General features: G+C 43.4%; 1 protein-coding gene across 1 annotated transcript in view; it reads left to right on the top strand.

Annotated features, from left to right (window-relative positions):
• Positions 1 to 449: 449 nt before the first annotated feature.
• LOC125995660 (DNA repair protein RAD51 homolog 3-like) overlaps positions 450 to 25,012 on the top strand; it is a 35,765-nt gene continuing 11,202 nt past the window's right edge. The window contains exons 1-6 of the mRNA XM_049764708.1: positions 450 to 493; positions 1,531 to 1,697; positions 4,053 to 4,186; positions 6,983 to 7,114; positions 21,627 to 21,693; positions 23,090 to 23,150. Coding sequence (XP_049620665.1) covers positions 450 to 493; positions 1,531 to 1,697; positions 4,053 to 4,186; positions 6,983 to 7,114; positions 21,627 to 21,693; positions 23,090 to 23,150 — 605 coding nt within the window. The remainder of the gene's footprint in view (positions 494 to 1,530; positions 1,698 to 4,052; positions 4,187 to 6,982; positions 7,115 to 21,626; positions 21,694 to 23,089; positions 23,151 to 25,012) is intronic.

Raw genomic sequence — 25,012 nt, 5'->3', positions numbered from 1 at the left:
TGTACAGTCAGGAGACCTAAAAAGGCATGCATGTACTCTTCCATTTGTTTTTTTGAGCCACACCAGCGGTACTCGAGCTCTTGGCTTACTCCTGGCTCTGTACTCAGAAATTGCTCCTGGCAGACTCGGGGGACCATATGGGATGCCGGGATTCCAACCTTTTGCATGCAAAGCAAACATCCTACCTCCATGCTATCTCTCTGGCCCCTCCTTTTTTTTTTTTTTTTTTTAAGACTTCCTAAGTTTAAAGCTGGTGAACTTAAAATTTTTTTTTCATTTTATCTTAGGCCCATTTCTAGTGTGTTCAGGGTGTACTCCTGGCTCTGCACTCAGAAATTAGTACTGGCATTGCTTGGAGGAACATATAGGATGCCTCAGATCAAACCCAGGTTGGCTGGTTGCAAGGCAAACACTCAACCCTCTGTACTATGTAGCTCTCACTCTTCCTGATGGTACTCCCAGGACTGATTGTTGTGTTAAGGACCAAACTCCAGTCAGTAGCATGTAAGGCAAGCTCCTTAACCTCCATATTATCTTTCTAGCTCCCCTCCCCTCCCTGTGTTTTTTTGTTTGTTTGTTTGTTTTGGGTTTTTGGGCCATACCTGGCAGCGCTCAGGGGTTACTCTTGGCTTAGCGCTCAGAAATTGCTCCTGGCAGGCTCAGGGGACCATATGGGATGCCGGATTCAAACCACTGTCCTTCTGCATGCAAGGCAAATGCCCTACCTCCATGCTATCTCTCTCGCCCTGTATAATTCTCTCTCTTTCTCTCTCTCTCTCTCTCTCTCTCTCTCTCTCTCTCTCTCTCTCTCTCTCTCTTTGGTTTTTGGGTCACACCTGGTGGTGCTCAGGGGTTACTTCTGACTGTCTGCTCAGAAATAGCTCCTGGCAGGTGCGGGGACCATATGGGTGGGACCCCGGGATTCGAACCAACCACCTTTGGTCCTGGATTGGCTGCTTGCAAGGCAAACGCCACTGTGCTATCTCTCCGGGCCCGTATAATTATTTCTTGAGACTTAAAGGTAAATGTTTGAAAGTAGATTTATCTATAATGAGAAAGGATTCCTTCCCAAAGGCCTAAACATTTAAGTGCTGGGGATGTGCTCAATGTTAAAGGATCAGTCCTGGGCACCACCACCAAAAAATAAAAAAGAACCAGTCTTGGGGCTGGAGCAGTAGCGCAAGCTGTAAGACTTCTGCCTTGCTAGCCTAGGACAGACCTCAGCTCAATCCCCCGGCGTCCCATGTGGTCCCCCAAGCCAGGAGCAATTTCTAAGTGCATAGCCAGGAGTAGCCCCTGAGCATCACTAATCTTAATTATGATTCTCTAGGCACAGCAACTCCCACCTCCAATCCTAGCTGTCATTGATGTACATATTTGGATCATTTTTATTGCCTTGAGAATATATGTATATTTCTGAAGTGTTTGGTCTCTTAGAACTATCTCCCCAATGTGGATAGTGATATGGAGTTCAGCAAATACTGGCTTAAAGGCAAATGATTTCATACTTTGACTTCTTTCTCTTGACAGTTTCCAGTTGGCAGTAGATGTACAGATACCAGAATGTTTTGGAGGAGTGAACGGTGAAGCAATTTTTATTGACACAGAAGGAAGTTTTATGGTTAGTAGAGTGGTAGACCTCGCTACTGCCTGTATTCATCACCTTCATCTTGTAGCAGGAACTCATAAGGAAAAGGGTAAGTTAACATGTTGGAATCACTCCTGATGGGCTCAGAGGATCCTATATGTGAGAGAGGATGAAATTTGGTTTGGTTCTGTGCAAGGCACGTTCCCTACCCTAATCCCTAGCTACATCCCTAGCCCTAATTTTTGGATAATTCTAAAATGATTTTCTTTTGACGGGGGCACACCTGGTTATGCTTAGGAGTTACTTCTGGCTATGCGCTCAGAAATTGCCCCTGGCTTGGGGGACCATATGGGATGCTGGGGGATCAAACTGAGGTCCGTCCTAGGTTAGCCGCACCCGTTAGTGGTGGTGCAAGGCAAGCACCCTACTACTTGCACCACCACTCTGGCCCTTAAAATGATTTTCATAAAAGTTTTTTCCTTCCTTAGATTAAAAAAAATCTTAGCTCAATGGCTGAGTATTATGCTTTGTGTGTAGGAGGCTAGGCTTGATACCAAGCAGTGCACCCTGATGATCATGGGTGTGGCCCAAAACAAAATTAAATTAAAAATAGTTTTCAATAACTATCTTTAGGGCCAGAGAGATAGTATAGGGGTTAAGGCTTGATCACCAGTCTTCTACCATTATTTAAAAATTGACTTGTGAAAGAAATAGAATTCCTGTCTTGAGTACAGGAGATAGGAGACATTGATGGTGGGAAGGTTACACTGGTGAAGTAGGGTGTTCTTTTTTTTTTTGGGCCACACCCGGCAGTGCTCAGGGCTCACTTCTGGCTGTCTGCTCAGAAATAGCTCCTGGCAGGCACGGGGGACCATATGGGACACCGGGATTCGAACCAACCACCTTTAGTCCTGGATCAGCTGCTTGCAAGGCAAACGCCGCTGTGCTATCTCTTCGGGCCCTGGGGTATTCTTTTTTACAACTGAAATTCACCTACAAACATGTTTGTAATCATGGTGCTTAAATAAAGATATGTAAAAAAAATTTTTTTTTTTTTTGGGCCACACTCGTGGCGTTGCTCAGGGGTTACTCCTGGCTGTCTGCTCAGAAGTAGCTCCTGGCAGGCACGGGGGACCATATGGGACACCGGGATTCGAACCAACCACCTTTGGTCCTGGATCGGCTGATTGCAAGGCAAACGCCGCTGTGCTATCTCTCCGGGCCCAGATATGTAAAAAATTTTTTAAAAAATTGATTCGTTGGGGGAGCCGGCGGAGGGGGTGGGGGATTGATTTGTTTAGGTTCTCAGAGATAGTGCAGGGTCAAGACTCTTTGCTTGGGGCCGGAGAGGTGGTGCTCGAGGTAAGGTATCTGCCTTGCAAGCGCTAGGATGGACGGACCGTGGTTTGATTCCCCCAGCATCCCATATGGTCCCCCCAAGCCAGGAGTGACTTCTGAGCGCATAGCCAGGAGTAACCCGTGAGCGTCAAACGGGTGTGGCCCAAAAACCAAAAAAAAAAAGACTCTTTGTTTGGCAAGTGGCAAACCCACCCCGATTAAATCACTAGTACCACATGTTCTCACAAGGGTCTTGGGAGTAACCCAGAGTACTACCAGATCCCTTATATTTTATCTCCAGAGTATGAAAAAAAATTAAAAATACTTGGGGCTAGAGAGCTAGCACAGCAGATAGGAAATCTAAGGAAGGAATTTTATATTTTTCATAAATAACATTTTTTTATTTTTTTAATTTATCATACAAAAAATTTTTTTGGACTGGAGATAGAGTATAGGGTATGTTGCATGCATCTGAACCAGGTTCAATCCTTGGCTCTGTAAGTAGTCCCCTGAACACTGCATGATCCCCCAAAAGAAATCAGATTTTATTTTGTTACTTCAGTTTAAGTCACTATCCAGAAATATGAAAAGGAAAGCTTTAGAATTATAGTAGTAGTTCTGTTTTTTTCTTTTCTTTTCTTTTCTTTTTTTTTTTTTTTTTTGGTTTTTGGGCCACACCCAGCAGTGCTCAGTAGTTATTCTTGGCTCTGCACTTAGAAATTTTTCTAGTTTTTGACCCACATTCAGGACTCAGGGCTTATTCATGACTATGTTCCAGATTCACTCCTGGTTGAACTTAGGATCATATGGAGTGCTGTGGATTCAGCCCGGGTTGGCCATGTGCAAGGCAAGCACACTACCTGCTGTATCCTCAAGTACAGAGCAGGAGTAACCCAGAGCACCACAGGGAAGAGTGGCCCAAAATAAACAATTATTTTTTGAAGAACCTTGTATACAGGGGAAAAAAGTGGAAAGATGGAAATAAGTCAGAAATTGTGAAATTTTAAATTATGAAAAATTTGCTTCAATTTTAATATCTTTTAATTCAAGGAAAAGGTTTTAAAATTATTTTTCTTTAATCAGCATATCGAACCAGATTAAATTGACTACTTACATTATGTTTCAGAGTATTCAGAAGCTTTGGAGGACTTCACTCTGGAAAATATTCTTTCCCATATTTATTATTTCCGTTGTTGTAACTACACAGAACTATTGGCACAAGTTTACCTTCTTCCAGAATTCCTTTCAGAACACTCAAAGGTATGTTTCAAGTGCTGAACTAGAACTAACCAAACATGTATGGAATTTTTTTTTAAAGGCATTAGTTTATTTACTTATTTATCTATTCAAATTGGTTTTGTGGTTTTGGGGCCACACCCTGCAGTTTCTCCTGGCTCTGGCTCAGGGGTTACTCCTGGCAGGCTCAGGGGACTATATGGGATGCTAGGGTTCAAACCTATGTCCACAGCATGCAAGTTAAACACCCTACCCAATATGCCATCATTCCAGCCCCCTAGGGTTTATTTTTTGAGATTTTTTTTCTCTTCTTTTTTGGTTTTAGGGCCACAGCTAGCTTTGCTCAAGCTAGTCTCTGCTCAGTATCTGAGGAGATGCCTTCAATGGGCAGTAACTTGGGCCTCTTGCATGCAAAACATGCACTTAGCCTATTGAGCTTTCTCTCTGGTCCTAGCCACGTTTCTTTGGAAGTATTTAGTTACAATGAAAAGTAAGAGACAACCATTCTGACTATCTCCTCCTGGGCTCAGAGAGACAGTGGATAAGGCACTTGCTTTGTGTGTAGCTAACCAAGGCTTAATTCATTGCACTATATATTGGACTCTGAGCACTGCCAGGAGCAATCCATGTGCACAAAGTTAGAAATAAGTCTTAGGAGCCAGAGAGATAGCATGGAGGTAGAGCGATTACCTTGCATGCAGAAGGTCGATGGTTTGAATCCTGCCATCCCATATGGTCCCCTGAGCCTGCCAGTAGCGATTTCTGAGCATGGAGCCAGGAGTAACCCCTGAGCACTTCCGGGTGTGACCCAAAAACCAAAAAGAGAAAAAAAAATAGAAACAAGTCCTAAGTACAGGTGAGGGTAGGGGCCCAGGAACTACTCCTCCTGTCATCAAATAAAACATCCTGTCCTAAAGTTTAGGGTTTTATTTTTATTGTTGTTTTGGGGCCACACCCAGAGGTGCTCAGGGGTTACTCCTGGCTCTGTGCTTAGAAATGATTCCTTGCAGGCTCAGGGGACCAACCATATCGGATGCTGGAAATCAGGGATCAAATCCAGTTGGCCACATGCAAGGAAAACACCCTACCTGCTCCTAAACTTTTTTGTTTTGTTTTGTTTTTGTTTTTTTTGTTTTTGGGCCACACCTGGCGGTGCTCAGGGCTTACTCCTGGCTGTCTGCTCAGAAATAGCTCCTGGCAGGCACAGGGGACCATATGGGACACCGGGATTCGAACCAACCACCTTTGGTCATGGATCGGCTGCTTGCAAGGCAAACACTGCTGTGCTATCTCTCCGGGCCCGCTCCTAAACTTTTTTAATTTTTTATTTTATTTTATTTGGTTTTTGGGCCATACCCAGTGATGCTCAGAGGCTTTTTCCTGGCTATGCATTCAGAAATTGCTCCTGGCTTGGGGGATCATATGGGACACAAGGGAATAGAACCTCAGTCTGTTCTATGGTAACCTGGGCAAAGCAGACGCCTTACCCCTTGCACCACCGCTCTAGCCCCTCAGGCCCCTAATTTTTTGTTGTTGTTTTGTTTTTTTTTGGGGGGGTCACTTCTGGCTCTGTGCTCAGAAGTCGCTCCAGGCAGGCTCAGGGGACCATATGGGATGCAGGAATTCAAACCAGGATCTGTCCTGTGTTGGCCACGTGCAAGGCGAATGCTTTACTACTGTGTTATAGCTCCGCCCCCCCTCAGGCCCCTAATTTAAAAAAAAAAAAAAAATCCTGAAAGGACTGGAGAAATGACTTACATATTTTGAATGTGGGTTCCTTGGGTTCTGTCCCCAAAACTTCCAGTCCTTTCTCAAGCACTGCTGTGAGCAAGCATTGAACCTGAGTAGCCCCTAAACACTGCAGGGTATAGCCAAAAATAAAATCAAAATATCTGTCAGGACATTGTCCAGTTGCAAAAAATTGTTTTTTCTTATTGTTGATTTTTTTTGTTTTGTTTTGGTTTTTGGGTCACACCCGTTTGATGCTCAGGGGTTACTCCTGGCTATGCGCTCAGAAATCACCCCTGGCTTGGGGGGACCATATGAGACGCCGGGGGATCGAACTGCGGTCTGTCCTACGCTAGCGCTTGCAAGGCAGACACCTTACCTCTAGCGCCACCTTCCAGGCCCCTTCTTATTGTTGATTTTATTTTAAGTTGATACACGATCAAATTAAGAGTACATATTTGTGGCCCAAAAACCAAAAAAAAAAGAGTGCATATTTACTTCTGGTGACTAGAATGTTACATGAATGACATATTACACAAGAATAGTATGGCTTTTGGGTGTTGGAGCAGTGGCACAGTGGTAGGGCATTTGCCTTGCACATGGCTAAACTAAAGTAGGACGGACCACGGTTTGATCCCTGGAGTTCCATATGGCCCCCCAAGACAGGAGCAATTTCTTTTTTTTTTTTTTTTTTTTGGTTTTTGGGCCACACCCTGTGACACTCAGGGGTTACTCCTGGCTATGCGCTCAGAAGTTGCTCCTGGCTTCTTGGGGGACCATATGGGATGCCGGGGGATCGAACCGCGGTCCATCCTAGGCTAGCGCAGGCAAGGCAGGCACCTTACCTCCAGCGCCACCGCCCGGCCCCAGGAGCAATTTCTGAGCACATAGCCAGCAGTAATCCCTGAAGTGTCAGCTGGTGTGGCCCCCCCAAAAAAAAAACCAAAAAAAAAAGAATAGTAAGACTTTTGGAAGTAGAACACTGGATATTACATAGTTTCCCTCCTTACCCCAAAATGAGTAATACTTTTTGCATTCTTTTTTTGTTAGTTTATATTGGGTACCTAATCTCATTGTGTTTCCTGTTTTTAGGTTCGATTAGTGATAGTGGATAGTATTGCTATCCCTTTTCGGAATGATATTGATGACCTAACTCTTCGTACTCGTTTACTAAATGGCCTATCTCAGCAAATGATCAGCCTTGCAAATAATCACAGATTGGCTGTAAGTATTACAAAAGAATTTTTTTTAAATGTACCACAGTTTCTTTTGCCATTCCTCTGTTGAAGGGCATCTTGGTTGTTTCCAGAGTCTGGCCATTGTAAATAGCACTGCAATAAATATAGGTGTGAGGAAGGGGTTTTTGAATTGTATTTTTTTTTTTTTTTTTTGGTTTTTGGGCTACATCCGGCGATGCTCAGGGGTTACTCCTGGCTGTCTGCTCAGAAATAGCTCCTGGCAGGCACGGGGGACCATATGGGACACCGGGATTCGAACCAACCACCTTTGGTCCTGGATCGGCTGCTTGCAAGGCAAACGCCGCTGTGCTGTCTCTCCGGGCCCTTGAATTGTATTTTTTTTTTTTTTGGTTTTTGGGCCACACCCGTTCGACGCTCAGGGGTTACTCCTGGCTATGTGCTCAGAAATCGCCCCTGGCTTGGGGGGACCATATGGGACGCCGGGGGATCGAACCGCGGTCCTTCCTTGGCTAGGGCTTGCAAGGCAGACACCTTACCTTCAGCGCCACCTACCCGGCCCCTGAATTGTATTTTTAAAAGAAAATTTTATAACAAAGTAAAGATTGTATAAAACGTTAATGTCTAGGGCCAGAGAAATAGCTCAATGAATTGGAGTGCATGCCTTGTGTGCAGGAGGCCCAGGTTCCATTCCAGTCAACATATGGTCCCTTGAGTGACTCTAGAGTACAGAATTGATCCTGTTCTGCCCACAATAAATGATGCTAGGACTAGCAAAATATTATCTACCTCACTACAAATAATTTACAATGTAAATAATGTAAATAACTTTTTTTTAAATGTAATTTTGATTTGGTTTGAGTTCTGTAAAATATTTGTTATAGGGTTGGAGTGATAGCATAGTGGTAGGGTGTTTGCCTTGCAAGTGTCCAATCCTGGACAGACTCCAGTTCAATTCCCGGCATTCCATATAGTCCCCCGAGCCTGCCAAGAGCGGTTTCTGAGCGTGGAGCAACAACCCCTGAGCACCACCAGGTGTGACCCCCCTCCAAAAAAAAAAAAAACAAATATAAAAATTTTCAGTTATAAGTGTCCTCTATCAGTTTCTTAAAAAATAACAAGTGTAATCAGGATGCTTTTCTAAAATTTACTTATTGTGATACCATGCGTCAAACTCGGGCCTCACACATGCAAAGTCTGTGCTATACTCCTTCATTACATCCTTGGCCCTGCCTTATTTAAAAAGTGAACTCTGGGGGGCCGGGCGGTGGCGCTGGAGGTAAGGTGCCTGCCTTGCCTGCGCTAGCCGAGGATGGACCGCGGTTCGATCCCCCGGCGTCCCATATGGTCCCCCAAGAAGCCAGGAGCAACTTCTGAGCGCATAGCCAGGAGTAACCCCTGAGCGTCACAGGGTGTGGCCCAAAAACCAAAAAAAAAAAAAAAAAAAAAAAAAAAAAGTGAACTCTGGGGCTGGAGTGATAGCATAATGGGTAGGGCATTTGCCTTGAATATGTCCAACCCTAGTTTGATCCCTGGCATCCCATATAGTCACCTATGCCTGCCATGAGTACAATATTTCTGAGTGCAGGGGCTAGAGTGATAGCATAGCAGTAGGGCATTTGCCTTGCATGCAGACAACCTGAGACAGACCCTGGTTCAATTCCCAGCATCCCAGTGGTCCCCTGAACCTGCCAGGAGTGATTTCTATTTTTTTTGTTTTGTTTTGTTTTGTTTTGTTTTTTTTGGGTCACACCTGGCATCGCTCAGGGGCTACTCCTGGCTCTGTGCTCAGAAATCACACCTGGTAGGCACAGGGCACCATATTGGATACTGGGATTCGAACTACCATCCTTCTGCATGAAAGGCAAATGCCTTACCTCCATGCTATCTTTCTGGCCTGATTTCTTTCCTTTTTTTTTTTTTTTTTTTTGGTTTTGGGGCCACACCCGGTGGTGCTCAGAGGTTACTCCTGGCTGTCTGCTCAGAAATAGCTCCTGGCAGGCATGGGGGACCATATGGGACACCGGGATTCATTCTTTCTTTCTCTCTCTCTCTCTCTCTCTCTCTCTCTCTCTCTCTCTCTCTCTCTCTCTCTCTCTCTTTTTCTTTCTCTCTCTCTCTCTTTCTTTCTCTCTCTCTTTCTCTCTCTCTCTCTCTCTCTCTCTCTCTTTTCTTTCTTTTTAGGTTTTTGGGCTGCACCCGGTGATGCTCAGGGATCACTCCTGGCTATACACTCAGAAATCACCCCTGGCTTGGGGGGGGGACCATATGGGACGCTGGGGGATCAAACCACAGTTCATCCTAGGCTAGCGTGTAAAAGGCAGGCGCCTTACGCCCTGCACCACCACTCCAGCCCCTGGAAGCTATTTCTAAGCACTGAGCCAGGAATAAACCCTGAACACCACTGGGTGTGACCCCAAAACAAAAAATAATATTTCTGAGTGCAGAGCCAGGAATTACTCCTGAGTGCTGCTGTGTGGTCAAAAGGCCCTTTTTAAAAAAAAAAGAAGTGGACTCTAGGGGCTGGAGTAATAGTACAAAAGGTTGGGTATTTGTTTTTCTTGCGGTCAACCTAGAATTGAACCCTGGCATCCTATATGATTCCCCAAGTCTGTAGCAATAGCCAGAAGTAATCCTGAGCACTGCTGGATATAGCCCAAAACCTTAAAAAAAAAGTGAACTCAGGGCCTGAGAGATAGCACAGCGGTAGGGCATTTGCCTTGCAAGCAGCTGACCCAGGATCAGTGGTGGTTTGAATCCAGGCATCCCATGTGGTCCCCTGTGCCTACCAGGAGCAATTTCTGAGCATAGAACCAGGAGTAACCACTGAGTGCCGCAGGGTGTAGCCCAAAAACAAAAAAGAAAGTGAACTCTGGGACTAGGTAGTTTAAAGAGACAGTAGGTTCTGCTATCAGGATATAGAATATTTGCATTACAAGATATTTTGGTTTGATACCCATTGTTCATGGTACCCTGAACACTGCCAGGATTAAACCCTTCACAATGCCAAGTGTGGCCCCAAAGACAAAGAAATAAAAAAGCTTTATTCAGTAACAAAATGCCACTGTTGGAAATTGCAGTATTTTATTTGTTTTGGGATTATACCTAGCAGTGCTCAGGGGTTACTTCAGGCTCTGTGTTCAGAAATCGCTCCTATCAGGTTCCTGGGACCATTTGGGATGTTGGGATCGAATCTGAGTCTGCTGCATGCAAGGCAAACACCCTAACTGTTGTACCATCTCTCTGGCCTCAATTTAGTTTTTTTCTTTTTTTTGTTTTTGGACCACACCCGGCAGCACTCAGGGGTTACTCCTGGCTCTGTGCTCAGAAATTGCTCCTGGCAGGCACAGGGAACCATATGGGATGCCGGGATTCAAACAACCATCCCTCCTGGATAGGCTGCTTGTAAGGCTAATGCCCTACCACTGTCTCTCAAGCCCCTCATAGTAATATTTAAGGTACATAGTGATAATCAGGGACATTCCCACCACCAGTGTTGTCCTCCCTCCACCCCTGTTCCCAGCATGCATCCCATATCTCCCTCATTTGCCCATCAGACTTCTAGTGTAACTGGACATCTCTGTGTATAACTTGTTGTAGATTGGGTATCGATTCTGTAGTCGTTGACTTTGGGTTTCATGGTTGAGTCTGATCATTTTTTATTTTCACTCAATGTTCATACGACTATTTGGTCCTGGTACCCTCCATTTTTTCCCCCCTCAATTCATGAGGCAGAACAAGATGATTCCAGTTATGTGGTTCTGTTGGGAAAAAAAAGAAAAAAAACTGGGAGGATTTCGTCTAGAAGTTATAAATACCAATTTAAAAGAAGAAAGGGGGGCCCAGAGAGATAGCACAGCGGTGTTTGCCTTGCAAGCAGCCGATCCAGGACCAAAGGTGGTTGGTTCGAATCCCGGTGTCCCATATGGTCCCCCGTGCCTGCCAGGAGCTATTTCTGAGCAGACAGCCAGGAGTCACCCCTGAGCATTGCTGGGTGTGGCCCAAAAACCAAAAAAAAAAAAAAAAAAAAAAGAGAGAGAGAGAGAGAGAAAGAAAGAGAAAAGAAAAGAAAAAAAGAAATAAGATGAAAAAGAAAAAAGGAAGGAGGGCTGGTGTGGCAAGGTTTTGTGTGTGTGTTTTTTTGTTTGTTTGTTTGTTTTTTGGGGGGGCACACAGTCACAGTAAGTATTGGGGAAATAAGTATTGGCCTAGGAGATACATGGTTTCTCCACCCTTGAAGCATACTGCATGGGAACAGCTACAGGCCCCATGCACATTCATTGTCACACCCCAAGGTCTTTTTATGGTGCCAGGAAACTGCACAGGAAACTTTCTGCTCAGTTGTGGATGATAGCATCATGCCTCTGTAGCTAGAGATCTTGGTATTTGCGCAGGTCATAGGACAAAGACTAGGATAGTCTTTACGGTTCTAGTTTTGTTTCATCACTGTTGTTGTAATCAGTCTTCTGTAATTAGTAGTCTTGGTTTTTGCTCAGATCCTAGGACTAAGCCTGGATGGAGTCTTTCATTATGGTTCCAGAAGTTATGCTCAGTCAAAGTTATCTAATTTCAGACCTCTGAAATTAGAAATCTTGGTTTATGTACAAATCCTAGGCTGAAGCCTAGGCTAGGATCTTTCTTTTTTCTTTTTTTCTTTTTTTTGTTTTTGGGCCACACCCGTTTGACGCTCAGGGGTTACTCCTGGCTATGCGCTCAGAAATCGCCCCTGGCTTGGGGGGACCATATGGGACGCTGGGGGATCGAACCTCGGTCTTGATCCTTGGCTAGCTCTTGCAAGGCTTACCTTACCTCTAGCGCCCTGGCTAGGATCTTTCTTATTGGTTCCATGATAGGTTCTGCCCAGTCATGTTTGTCAAAGTCAGTCTTCTGTAGTTAGCGGTCTTGGTTTTTGCACAGAGCAAAGGATGACTTGTTTTCTGATTTCATCTTACCGTTAGGTGATAAGATAGGGCAACCTACTCTTAGATCAAGTTGCAGTTTCTCTTTGTTAGTATGTCATATCAAAACTGGTGCAAGTTGGTACCAGAGCTGTTTTAGGAATTTCCCAGCAGGGAGTTGGTTCCTGGTGCTTTTGCAGGGAACTGTGTCGGTTTTAAGTCTGAGATCTCGGGTTCTGGGTTGGATGGTTGCTGTCCAATCACATGGAATCTAAGTTGGGTCCACATGTTCAGGTTCGGAGGGGCCCCTGTATTATAAAATGTATGGGTTCTTATCCCTTATAGATAAGAGCTTGTTTCTGTGCATAAGATTTTCCCTTTTTAAGAGTGCCTATGCAAAAGGGAATGGTGCCATATTATATTGCTGGTGCATTTGGGGGTAAGAATGACAGGCACGGGGCCAGAGAGATAGCATGGAGGTAAGGCATTTGCCTTGCATGCAGAAAGACAGTGGTTCAAATTCCGGCATTCCATATGATACCCTGAGCCTGCCAGGAGCGATTTCTGAGCCTAAAGCCAGGAGTAACCCTTGAGCGCTGCCGGGTATGACCCAAAAACCAAAAAAAAAGAATGGCAGGCGTTACCCAATCTCTGCCCTAGTTTTGACCTGAGCAAAAAGAAAAGAAGAAAGAAAAAAAAAGGGAAATGGTAATTTGCAGAAACATATTCTATGAGTGGGACCTGTAACATAAGTCTGTGGTGTGCCATTGACTGTTTTAGTGGTCTGAATGATCATGTGCGTTAGGTCCCTCTCCCAGAGCATTAGGGACCAGGCCTAGATAGGTTTTTCTCAGAATGGCTTTAATAGGGAACAGGTACAATAGAGAAGCCAGGGTCCTTTTAGCCAAAATCAGTAGAGAAGTCTTTCAGGGAAATGCAGCCAGTGTCCAGGAGATACATTCAGAAATAAATGCCCAAAGAAGCAGCTGCTACATGAGCATCAGCGAACTAACCAACCAACCAACAACCCCCACCACACTCCAGCTGGGGCTTCTTATCCCCCTCTGGACATCTTCTCAGTTATTTATTAGGGGTCTCCATTTGAGAGATTTTTCCATGCTTAAAGGGATAGATCTCTTCAGGAGAATCATTCAAGAGTTACCACTTCATACTGTGCAGGTCTGTCATATGCTTGGTTGGGCAAGTAATGAAAGGACTGACTGCTTCATTTCTTTTTTGTTGTTGTTGTTTGCTTTTTGGGCCTCACCCTGTAGTGCTCAGGGATTATTCCTGGCTCTGTCCTCAGGAATCTCAAGTCATAAGTACATATACCTGTAATACATTATAAAGAATTCAGTACAATTATTTCAAAATGTACATCTTCAGAATTTTTAGATTTTATTTTGGTTGTTGTTAAATGCTGAAAGTTTTAACTGGCCTGTCTGAATTATTTCTTACCACTAATTTATAATTTAGCTATTTACTATCAGTGAAGAGCCCCAGTAGGGGGCACTCAAGACTGTGTTACAGTGTTCCTTAGGTTTGGTTTAGTTCAGAACAAAAATTTCTGCATCAAGAGAGACAGGTACCGGTAAGTATTTGCATGCAGTCAACTCATAGATCCCTCGCATCTCATATGGTCCCCTGAACCCACCAGGAGTAATTACTTAGTGTAAAGCTAGGAATACCTCTCAGGCATTTCTTGGGCAAACCAAAAAACTTGTAGAAAGTAAAGCAATTCTGGTACCCATCACCCAGAAAATATTACTTTGGTGTACATATTTTTCAAATTTATTCTAAACATTCATAAATATATATACATATATATATATATATTTCTCCATGCTTTTGTGTTTTTGACTATTTTGGTAGTGCTCTAGGGGTTACTTCTGGCTGTACTCCTGGGGTCATGCTGTGCCAGAGATCAAGAACCTGGTGGGGGCATACCCAAAATCTCAAGAGTTACTCTGTCTCTACTCCGATTACTCTTGATGTGCACAGGGTACCATATGGGATGCTGGGTTGGCTACATACAAGACAGATGCCCTATCCCCAGTATTATCACTCCAGCCATAGTAGACACTAGCTTTTTGAGCTATCTCTCTTACCCCGCCTTAAAATAAGTTAATTAAAAATTAATTTTAGGGGCCAGAGTGGTTCAAATCCTGGCATCTCATATGGTCCCCTGTGCCTGCCAGGAACGATTTCTGAGTGCAGAGCCAAGAGTAATCCCTGAGTGCCACTGGGTGTGACCATAAAATCAAAAAAAAATATTTAATTCTAATTTATTTTGGATTTTAGAGCCACACCCAGAAGTGTCCTGGGTCCAATCATAGTACTATTTATGGGACTCACTCCTTTTGATGATCGGGTGAGCTTGCAGTACCAGGGATTGAACTGGGATCTGCTGTATGCAAGGCAAGAACCTAAACCACCGTATTATCTCTCTGGTTGAAGCATATTTTTTTTTTTTTTTTTTGGGCCACACCCGGTGACGTTCAGGGGTTACTCCTGGCTATGCGCTCAGAAGTCGCTCCTGGCTTGGGGGACCATATGGGACGCCGGGGGATCGAACCGCGGTCCGTCCTAGGCTAGCGCAGGCAAGGCAGGCACCTTACCTTTAGCGCCACCGCCCGGCCCCTGAAGCATATTTTTCAAAGTGAGATTTCATGATGTAAACAAATAAGTTTGTTTGGACCAAACTTGGCGGTACTTGGGCTTACTCCTGGTTTTGTACTCAGGAATCATTCCTAGCAGGACTCAGGGGACTACACAAGATACTAGGGATCAAACCTGAGTCATCCACATGAAAGGCAAGTGCCTTTTCACTATACTATTTCTTTGTCCCCTTGTTTTTACTTTTTGTTTGTTTGTTTGTTTTTGGGCCACCACTGGCGGTGCTCAGGGGTTATTCCTGGCTCTGTGCTCATAAGTCGCTCCTGGCAGGCTTGGGGGACCATATGGGATGCCAGGGATTGAACCCAAATTCATCCTGGGTTGGCTGTGTACAAGGCAAACACCCTACCACTGTGCAATTGCTCCAACCCCTATCCCCTTGTTTTTATTTTTTTTTTTGAGGGAACTCTCCCTTTTTAGTGCTCACAGATTACTCCTGGATGTGTTCAGGGAACCACGAAGCTCCCAAGAATCAAACCCTCTAAGCCTCTGGTATGCAAAGGATGTACTTCAACCCAAGATAGACCTTTCTGAAATATATTCCAATTCCTTTATTGTTTGTTTACTTTTGATCCATACCTGGAGGTGTTTAGGATTTAACTCCTGACTCTACTTCAGAGTTCATTCCCGGTGGGTCTCAGTGGACCATATCAGCTATTTGGGATCAAAAGTGGGTCAGCCATGTGCAAGGCAAGCACCCTAACAGCTATACTATATAGCCCCCTGAATTGAATAGGTTTTTGTTTTACTATGCACACAGAATTGTGCAGTCATTGAATGTTTGTTTGTTTGTTTGTTTTACAAATTTTAATTATAACACTACAAGTTACCAAGTTGTTCATAATACAGTTTTTTCAGGCATTAAATATTCCAGTCACCAGTTAGACCTCCTTCCAGTAATGTCCTAGTTTTCCACCCACCACCTCAGCCTGCCCCCTTAGCGGAGACAAATTTACTTCAATTGTAACAACACAAAGTCAAATGGAAATATCAAAACTTAGATCTTTAAAAGTCAATTTATAATATTTGTTATTGTATAGTGGTGTTACTGATATCATTTTAAGAGGATTTATTGTGTTGTTGGTTCTAGTTGAGTTTTCTGTGTTTAAGCTTACTGAATTTGGTGCTCTTCTGTGCAACTTTTACCATCAGATTTACTGTGATACTACTGGGCTGACAGAAGTATGAATTTGGAGGTGTCATAAAGCCTCACATGCAGCTGCGCAGTCCAGGAGCTATAGAAAGAAAAAAAAAGAAATCCCTTATCCATTCGGAGCCTACATTCTACCTCTTCCTCCAATAGATATGAATTTGCTTTATAAATCTTTGGGTTTCTTTTAGAGCCTTGTTTTTTTTTTTTTTTTTTTTTGGTTTGTTTTGGTGGATATTGATTCCAGTAATGTGTGGGACCAATTTCTAACTCTTTGCTCAGGAATAACTCCTAGGGATACTTGAAGGCCACATGTAGTACCAGGGATTTAAATGCAGGTTAGCAACATAGTGAGCAAGCACCTTAACTACTGTTCTATATCTTTGGACTTTTTCTGGATCAGGGGTCTTAAACTCGCGGCCCACAGGTCATTTGCGGCCCTCCATACAACATTTTGTGGCCCGCGACCGACCTTCAAATATTGCAGTATTCGCGATTATTCGCTTACCAAATAATTGCAATAAAAATCGCATTAGTGGGGCCGGGCGGTGGCGCAAGAGGTAAGGTGTCTGCCTTTCCTGCGCTAGCCTTGGACGGACCGCGGTTCGATCCCCCGGTGTCCCATATGGTCCCCCAAGCTCAGGAGCAACTTCTGAGCACATAGCCAGGAGTAACCCCTGAGCGTCACAGGGTGTGGCCCAAAAACCAAAAAAAAAAAAAATCGCATTAAACATTCGCATACCTCAAGCAGTTCTGTTCATGGTATGCAAATGTTTAATGCGATTTTTTGCGATTTTTTTTTCTTACTAATGCGATTTTTTTATTGCGAATATTCGGTAAGCTAAATCCCTTATGCGGACCTGCCTCACCCCAATTTTGCCTCCTGTGGCCCCCAGGTAAATTGAGTTTGAGACCCCTGTTCTGGATGCTTGATATAAATATAGTTATACAGTTATGTGGTCTTTTATACTTAGTTTTTCCACAGCATGATGCTTTTTTAATATTTCTTAATATATATATATTTTTTTTTGTTTTGTTTTTTGGGCCACACCTAGTGGTGCTCAGGGGTTACTCCTGGCTGTCTGCTCAGAAATAGCTCCTGGTAGGCACGGGGGACCATATGGGACACCGGGATTTGAACCAACCACCTTAGGTCCTGGATCGGCTGCTTGCAAGGCAAACGCTGCTGTGCTATCTCTCCGGGCCCTTTTTTTGGCTTGGTTTGGTGGGGTTTGTTTGTTTGTTTGGTTTGGTTTTGGGTCCACACCTAATGACGCTAAGAGGTTACTCCTGGCTATGCACTCAAATCACTTCTGGCTTGGGGACCATATGGGATACCAGGGGATCAAACTGCGTCTGTCCTAGGTCAGCGCATGCAAGGCAAATGCCCTACTGCTTGCACCACCGCTCCGGCCCCTGTCTTAACATTTTTTATTTTTAAATAATTTTTGGTAACATCTTGCAGTACTTAGGGGTTACTTGGTATTTGGTACTCAAGGGTTGCCCCGATGGTGCTGGGGGACCAACGGTGCCATGGATAAAACCTGCAACTCCCACATCCAGAGTATTTGCCCCTGCCCTTTGAACTATTTTTCTGGCTCTAAATTTTGCATTTTATTTTCAGTAAACCACACTGTGTATCAACTCAAGGATATTTGGGTGTAAGAAGTATTTTTAGGGCCAAAGAGATACCGCTGTAGACTGAATTCATGCTTTGCCATGAGGAGGCTCAAGTTCAGTCCACAACACCGCATGGTATCCTGAGCACTACCAGGCAACCTCTGTGCATTGGACAAATATTTTAAAGCAATGAGATTTAGGGACCATTTTGATAGTACAGTGGGGAGGGCACTTACCTTGCACAAAGCCAGCCTGGGTTCAACTCTCTGGCATTCCATATGGTCTCCTCCACTCCACAAGGAGTGATTACTGATCTCAGAGCCAGGAGTAACCCCTAAGAACCACTGAGTCTGGCCTTAAAACAAACAAACTGAAAATTAAGCTCATAATTTTTTTTTTTTGTTTTTTTTGTTTTTTTTTTTTTTTTGGTCACACCCGGCAGCGCACAAGGGTTACTCCTGGCTCTGCGCTCAGAAATCACTTTCTGGCAGGCTCGGGGTGGGGGTGGGGGCATATGGGATGCTGGGAATTGAACCAGAGTCTGTCCTGTGTTGGCCACGTGCAAGGCAAATGCCCTAACTCTATGCTATCACTTCGGTCCCTGAAGTTCATTATTTTATTTCTTTATTTGTATTATCTGGGATCAAACCCAGGATCTCACCTGTGAAGGGAAGGACTCAACCACTTACGGCATATGTCTCCAATCCCAAAATTTCACAGTTTCAGGGTATCAGCTACACCCAGAAGTATTCTGAGGCCACACTTGGCTCTGTGCTCAGGGGACCTATGGCCATAGTCACATACAAAGTAAATACTTTAACCATTGTACCATCTATCTGGCCTCCGGGTTTCACAAGTCAAGACTGATTGTTAATTCACTCTTTTGAAGGTCCATTCTTTAGCAAGTTGGAGTAATCACACAATAATTTTCACTTATATTATGGAAAACCCAGCATTTGTGGGGGGGGTTTGAGCCACACCCAGTGATGCACAGGTGGTGTTACTCCTGGCTATGAGCTCAGAAATCACTCCTGATTTGGGGGACCATATGGGATTCCGGGGGATTGAACCGTGGTTTGTCCTAGGTCAGTCGTGTGCAAGGCAAATGCCCTACCGCTGCACCACCGCTCCAATCCCCAAAACCCAACATTTTTCAGAAATAGTGTTAATTATGTTATAAGTATTTGCTAACAGTGCAGTTTCTAATTTTGGGATGTTGAACAGCTGGTAAGCCAGCATGTCTGTTTACATATTTCTCACGATAGGTAATGACAAACCAAACACTTTCTAAACCAGTGCTCTCTAGTAGCACTTTTCTACAAAGATGAAAATGCTTTGTCTAATCAAGTTGTTGTTTATCAGTTGGACATTTGAAATATGATTACTACTATGGAGGAGCCTCATTTCTCATTTTAATTTAATTTTAAAGAGCAATGTATGGTAGTAACTGTAGATTAGATGGCGTACCTTTGGATAAAAGGACAATGTGCCTGGGGCTGGAACAAAAGCACAGTGGGTAGGGTATTTGCCTTGCACGTGGCTGATCAGGTTTGATTCCCCAGCATCCCATATGGTCCCCTGAGCGCAGAGCTAGAAGTAATCCTGAGAACCACTGGGTGTGCCCCCCTCCCCCAAAGAAAGAGAGATGATGTGCAAAAACATGTAGGGATAGCTAATATCTCAGCTGCTAGAGCATAAACACTTGGTAGTTCATAGAACAAAGGGTATTATTTAGTGTTTTGAAGACACTACTTAGCCACATACATTGGCAATTTAAATTCCTGCTTAGCTTGTTTGAAGATAATGCCATGAAATAACACAGGGAGAAGCAATTTAGGGGAAAGGAACTAAAAAGAAAGCAATATCATGCTCTTTTTTGTTTTACTTTTGGGCCACATACAGATGTGCTGGGGCATTAAACTGGCTGTGCACTAAGGTCATTCTTGGCAGTGGATTGGGGACTAATTGGGTTGCTGGGGATTGAACACAGGAGGGCAGCATGCCAGGCAAGCACCTACCTAGCCTGCTGTATTCTCTCTCTGGTCCTCAACTATCATCCTTCTGACACAGATGAGAGCTGCCTGGATCATAGACTTCTTTATTGATAAATACTTAATCTGACTTATTATTCGGCTGTGATAAGGCCTTACTCTTGCCTCTGAGCTCAGAGATCATTCCTTGCTGTGTTGTGGGGACTACTGGGGGGGAGGAGGGCTGTGGATCAAACTTGAGTCAGCTCCTATAAATAAAAGATTTTCAGTGTTATCACCACAACAGAAATAACCAAAGTGCCTTTTGTTTTTCCTTATGGAAGTGATACCATTTTAGAGTAGGTACCTTTCTCATTACTTTTTATAGATGTTCTTCATAAGTTTCACCTTGCAATGGAACCAGGCCTTAATTCTGGAAGGAGAACCTGTATGGAAGAATATATAAAATAACTTTCTAGATAATTCTGAATGAGAAGTTGTAGGCCAAATATTGATAAGAATGCCTCTGTCCCCTAAGCACCACTGGAGTGATCCCCTCTTCCACGAATGTTTAGATTGTTTAAAATTGCTAAGTAAATCATGTTCTGAGATAATTACTCGTGTGTACGTAAATATGTGCCACACTTACTTTTTTTTTTTTTTTTGGTTTTTGGGCCACACCCGGCGGTGCTCAGGGGTTACTCCTGGCTGTCTGCTCAGAAATAGCTCCTGGCAGGCCCGGGGGGGGGGGGGGGCATATGGGACACCGGGATTCCGGGATTCGAACCAACCACCTCTGGTCCTGGATCAGCTGCTTGCAAGGCAAACACCGCTGTGCTATCTCTCCGGGCCCACACTTACTTATTGATGTATCACCACAACCCTTTGAGCTATCTCTTCAGCCCCAAACTACTCATTTTGTCATTTTATTAGTTTATTTTAAAAATTAGAAGGGTCAGAGCAATAGTACTGTAAGTTATTTGCCTTTATGTAACCAACTTGGGTCAATTTCAGTACCCAATATGGTCCCCTAGAAGGCGGAAGCTATAGTATAGTCACGCAGTGGTCCTCAAACTATGGCCCGCGGGCCACACACTGTATTTGTATCTGTTTTGTTTCTTCATTGCAAAATAAGATATATGCAGTGTGCATAAGAATTCGTTTATAAGTTTTGTTTTTACTATAGTCAGACCCTCCAGTGGTCTGAGGGACAGTGAACTGGCCCCCTGTTTAAAAGGTTTGAGTGGGTAGGGTGTTTTGCATACAGTCAACCAGGGTTTGATCCACAGTATCCTGTATGGTCCCTCAAACCTGCCAAGAATGATTCCTGAGTACAGAGCCAGGAGTAACCCTTGAGTACTGCTGGGTGTGGCCCAAACTCTCACACCCCCAAAAAGGTACCTCTACCCACTCCAGGAGTGAGTGCAGAGCTATAAGTAATTACTGTGTACTGTCAAGTGTGGTGACAAAAGCAAACAAACAAAACACAAAATCATTTTTAGAAACAATTTTATTACTTAAATGTCTTTTTTAAATTTTTTTTTTTTTTTTGGTTTTTGGGCCACACCCGGTAACGCTCAGGGGTTACTCCTGGCTATGCGCTCAGAAGTCGCTCCTGGCTTGGGGGACCATATGGGACGCCGGGGGATAGAACCTCGGTCCGTCTCCTAGGCTAGCGCAGGTAAGGCAGGCACCTTACCTCCAGCGCCACCGCCCGGCCCCACTTAAATGTCTTTTTAAATAAGATGATTTATATTTAGATTAAGAAATCACAGAGGAGGGCCCAGAGAGATAGCACAGCGGCGTTTGCCTTGCAAGCAGCCAATCCAGGACCAAAGGTGGTTGGTTTGAATCCCGGTGTCCCATATGACCCCGTGCCTGCCAGGAGCTATTTCTGAGCAGACAGCCAGGAGTAACCCCTGAGCATCACTGGGTGTGGCCCAAAAACCAAACAAAAAAAACAAAAAAGAAATCACAGAGGAGCCGGAGAGAGAACATAGAGGTAAGGCGTTTGCCTTGCATGCAGAAGGATGGCGGTTCGAAACCCGGCATCCCATATGGTCCCCCGAGCCTGCCAGGAGTGATTTCTGAGCGTAGAGCCAGGAGGAACCCCTGAGCACTGCCGAGTGTGACTCAAAAACAAAAAAAGAAAGAAAAAGAAATCACAGAGCTAATGATAGATTTTTTTTAAGGAGTCTCACCAAATTTTCTGACTTTTTTTTGTAGGTAATTTTAACCAATCAGATGACGACAAAAATTGATAGAAATCAAGCCTTATTGGTTCCTGCATTGGGTGGGTATAAGATAAGCAATTTTAGTTAAATATTTATTGAATGTCTACTATATCCTACCTATAGAATCAGGTCTTGAGCATATCCATAAGATGGCTCTTGCCTTCAGAAAGCTTAATTTTAGGCAGGAGGAAAAGCAAATCATAACAAGACAAATACCACATTCATGAATAGACTTCTGAGACTGTTTCTAACACCAGTCATGATTTTGTTAAAATACAATCTCCAAGATTTATTTCTCGGGCTGGATAGATAGTACAATAGGTAAGATACATGTTACACTCAGCTGACCTAGATGCAATCCCTGATGATCCATATGGTTCCCTGAGCCCACCTGAACTAAAAGTCAGGACTAATCTCTGAGCTCTGCTGGATGTGGCACCTCAAAAAAAAAAAATCAACAAAAAAAGAATTATTTTCTTAAATTTTTTAAAAATATTAGAATATTGGGGCCGGAGTAGGGCATTTGCCTTGCACACAGCTGATCTAGGAGGTTTGATCCCCCCGGCGGCCTATATGGTCCTCCAAGCCAGGAGCAATTTCTGAGCACATAGCCAGGAATAACCACTGAGCATCACAGGGTGTGGCCCCAAAAGCAAATTAAAAAAAAAAGAATATTAGAATATTGCTTTTCTGAGTAGATTTACAGATTGACTCAAACTGTGTAGTTTCCTAAAAACATATAGAGAATAATGACTGGCAAAATTTCCATTAAAAAGTAAAGATCAATTGAGTTCAGGATTTACCTATATGCCAGGTATGTCTGTGTTTTTGTGTTTTTTATTTTTGAGTTTTTGGCTCACAGCTAGCTCAGAGCCTGGCTCTGCACTTAGGGATAGCTCCTGATGGGATGCTGGGGATTGAACTCAAGTTATGTATAAGGCAAAATGTCTCATCTGCTATACTGTCTTTCCTCCCCAAAACAAATCTTTTTTGTTTGTTTGTTTGTTTGTTTGTTTGTTTTTGGGTCACACCTGGCAGCGCTCAGGGGTTACTCCTGGCTCTATGCTCAGAAATGGCCCCTGGCAGGCTCGGGGGACCATATGGGATGCTGGGATTTAAACCACCAACCTTCTGCATGAAAAGCAAATGCCTTACCTCCATACTATCTCTCTGGCACCCCAAAATAAATCTTGAAGCATGTATTATAACAAGACCAGAGCTGATACAAAGAATAGAGTCAGAAGTCTTAGTTATTCATGATTTTGAAATTTGTCTTTAAGTGATTTGCTTTTCCTCCCCTCTAGAACTCTGGCTCCAAGATTTTGTGTGTGTATGTGTGTGTTTATATGTGTATATGTATATATATATTTATATTAAGTAAAATAATACTTTTATCAGAAAATATCTGAGAAACATAATTTATAAAATAATGTTACTTCATTCTATTTCCCTCAGGAGAAAGCTGGGGACATGCTGCTACAATTCGGCTAATCTTTCAGTGGGACCAAAATCAAAGGTCAGTATAGAACCAAGTTAAGCATTCTGAATATTGGGTTAATTAAACTGAGGTCTTAATCAGTTTCCTAGAGCTGTTCAGTGAATGAGGTCTACAGTGCCTGGGGACTGGTGCCTTTGTTGCCTTGTCCTTTATCACCTAGAGCAGACATGAAAACATGTTGTTATACTGCACAGTTAGCTACATAGGAAATTTTTTAGAATACTTAAATGATGGGGTGCACCTGAAATGAGTAGGTGGCCGAGGAATGTTACCTTCTAAAGCTCTTTGAAATCAAGTACAATATATTAGCCTTGCAGAAGGAAGGAAGTACCCAGTGTCCCTGGAAAGGACTGAGAGAAGAATAAAATGAGTACAAAAGGAAAACTTCTGAGGTTAGCTTTAGGACTTAATTTGGTAGAAAATAGGAAAAGTTACTTAATATATTTCTTGTATGAAACTGTGTCTATTTTTGTTTTCTTTTGTATTTTCCTGTCCTGCTTTTGTTATCATGTTCTTACCTGCCTTTCACAGTATTGTTCTTTAAAATAAAACTATTCAGCATGAAACCTTTGTACTTGTTTTTAAAGCTGCTGAGCAAGTGAACAAACCAGCTTTGATTTTCTCCAAAATAGGTAGTTGAAAGCTCTGAAGTCTTTTATTCGACACTTCTAGAAATGTCAGATTGATGCTGGCCTGGCCTCCATACTTTAAGATTGTTGGTATAAACTAGAGAACTTGGTTTGGAAATGCAGTAATAGGGCAATTAAAACATCATGTGATAAAGATCAAACAGTTTCTTTTAAAATTGTTTTGGGGCAAAACCAACAGGACTCAGAGGTATTTCTGGGTCAGTACTCAATGGTCACTTCTGGCAGTGCCAGGAATAAAACCCCAGTTTCTACATGCAAAGCATGCTCTCAGCCCTTTGAGACATTTCACTGAAAAAAAAATTTTTTTTTTTTGGTGACACCCAGAGTTTTCAGGGGTTTCTCCTGTCTCTGTGCTCAGAAGTTGCTCCTGACAGGCTTGGGAGATCATCTGGGATGCCAGAAATTGAACTGGAGTCCGTCAGGGTTGGCCATGTGCAAACGCCCTACTGCTGTGCTATCGCGCTAGCCCCCTGAAAAAAATTTTTTGAGGGTAGATGGGGATTTTATTTGGGCCATATCCAGTTTTTTATAATTACTCCTGAGTCTCTGCTTAGAAGTTGCTTCTAGTGATATTTGGGAAAGCATAGGCAGTCAGGGATCTAACCCTTGTTGACTGCAACACAAATACCTTAACCTCTATGCTATCTTTCTGACAGTTTTAAAGTTTTACTTTCCCCACCAGGAGTGAGATCTGAGCATAGTGAGAAGCAAAACATGAGCACCATTAGTGTGGCCCTCTTCCTCACCGAAAAGATTCAATTTTAAGTTACAATTTTTTTTCTCAGGGCTGGAGAGATAGCACAGGGGTAGAGAGCATTTTCCTTGTACACAGCTGATCCAGGACAGACAGTGGTTTGAATCCCAGCATCCTGTATGGTCCCCCGAGCTTGCCAGGAGTAACCCTTGAGCGCTGCCAGGTATGACTCACCCACCCATCTACCCCCCAAAAGAAAAGAAAAGAAAAGAAAAGAAAAGAAAATTTCTTTCTCAAATTCTTTTTTTTTTTTTTTTTTGACGTTATCATTTTATTTATTTAGTTAGTTAGTTTTTGGGTCACACCAGGCAGTGCTCAGGGGTTCCTCCTGGCTCTACACTCAGAAATCATTTCTGGCAGGCTTGGGGGACCATATGGGATGCCAGGATTCAAACCACTGTCCTTCTGCATGCAAGGCATGCATGCTATCTCTCCGGCCCCTCTCAGATTCTTTTGTATAAGTAAATAAAATTTGG

This window comes from Suncus etruscus, chromosome 1 (assembly GCF_024139225.1).
Source record: "Suncus etruscus isolate mSunEtr1 chromosome 1, mSunEtr1.pri.cur, whole genome shotgun sequence".
Taxonomy (NCBI): domain Eukaryota; kingdom Metazoa; phylum Chordata; class Mammalia; order Eulipotyphla; family Soricidae; genus Suncus; species Suncus etruscus.
The sequence above is the reverse complement of the archived record's forward strand: the minus strand, read 5'-3'. Positions and strand labels throughout refer to the sequence as shown.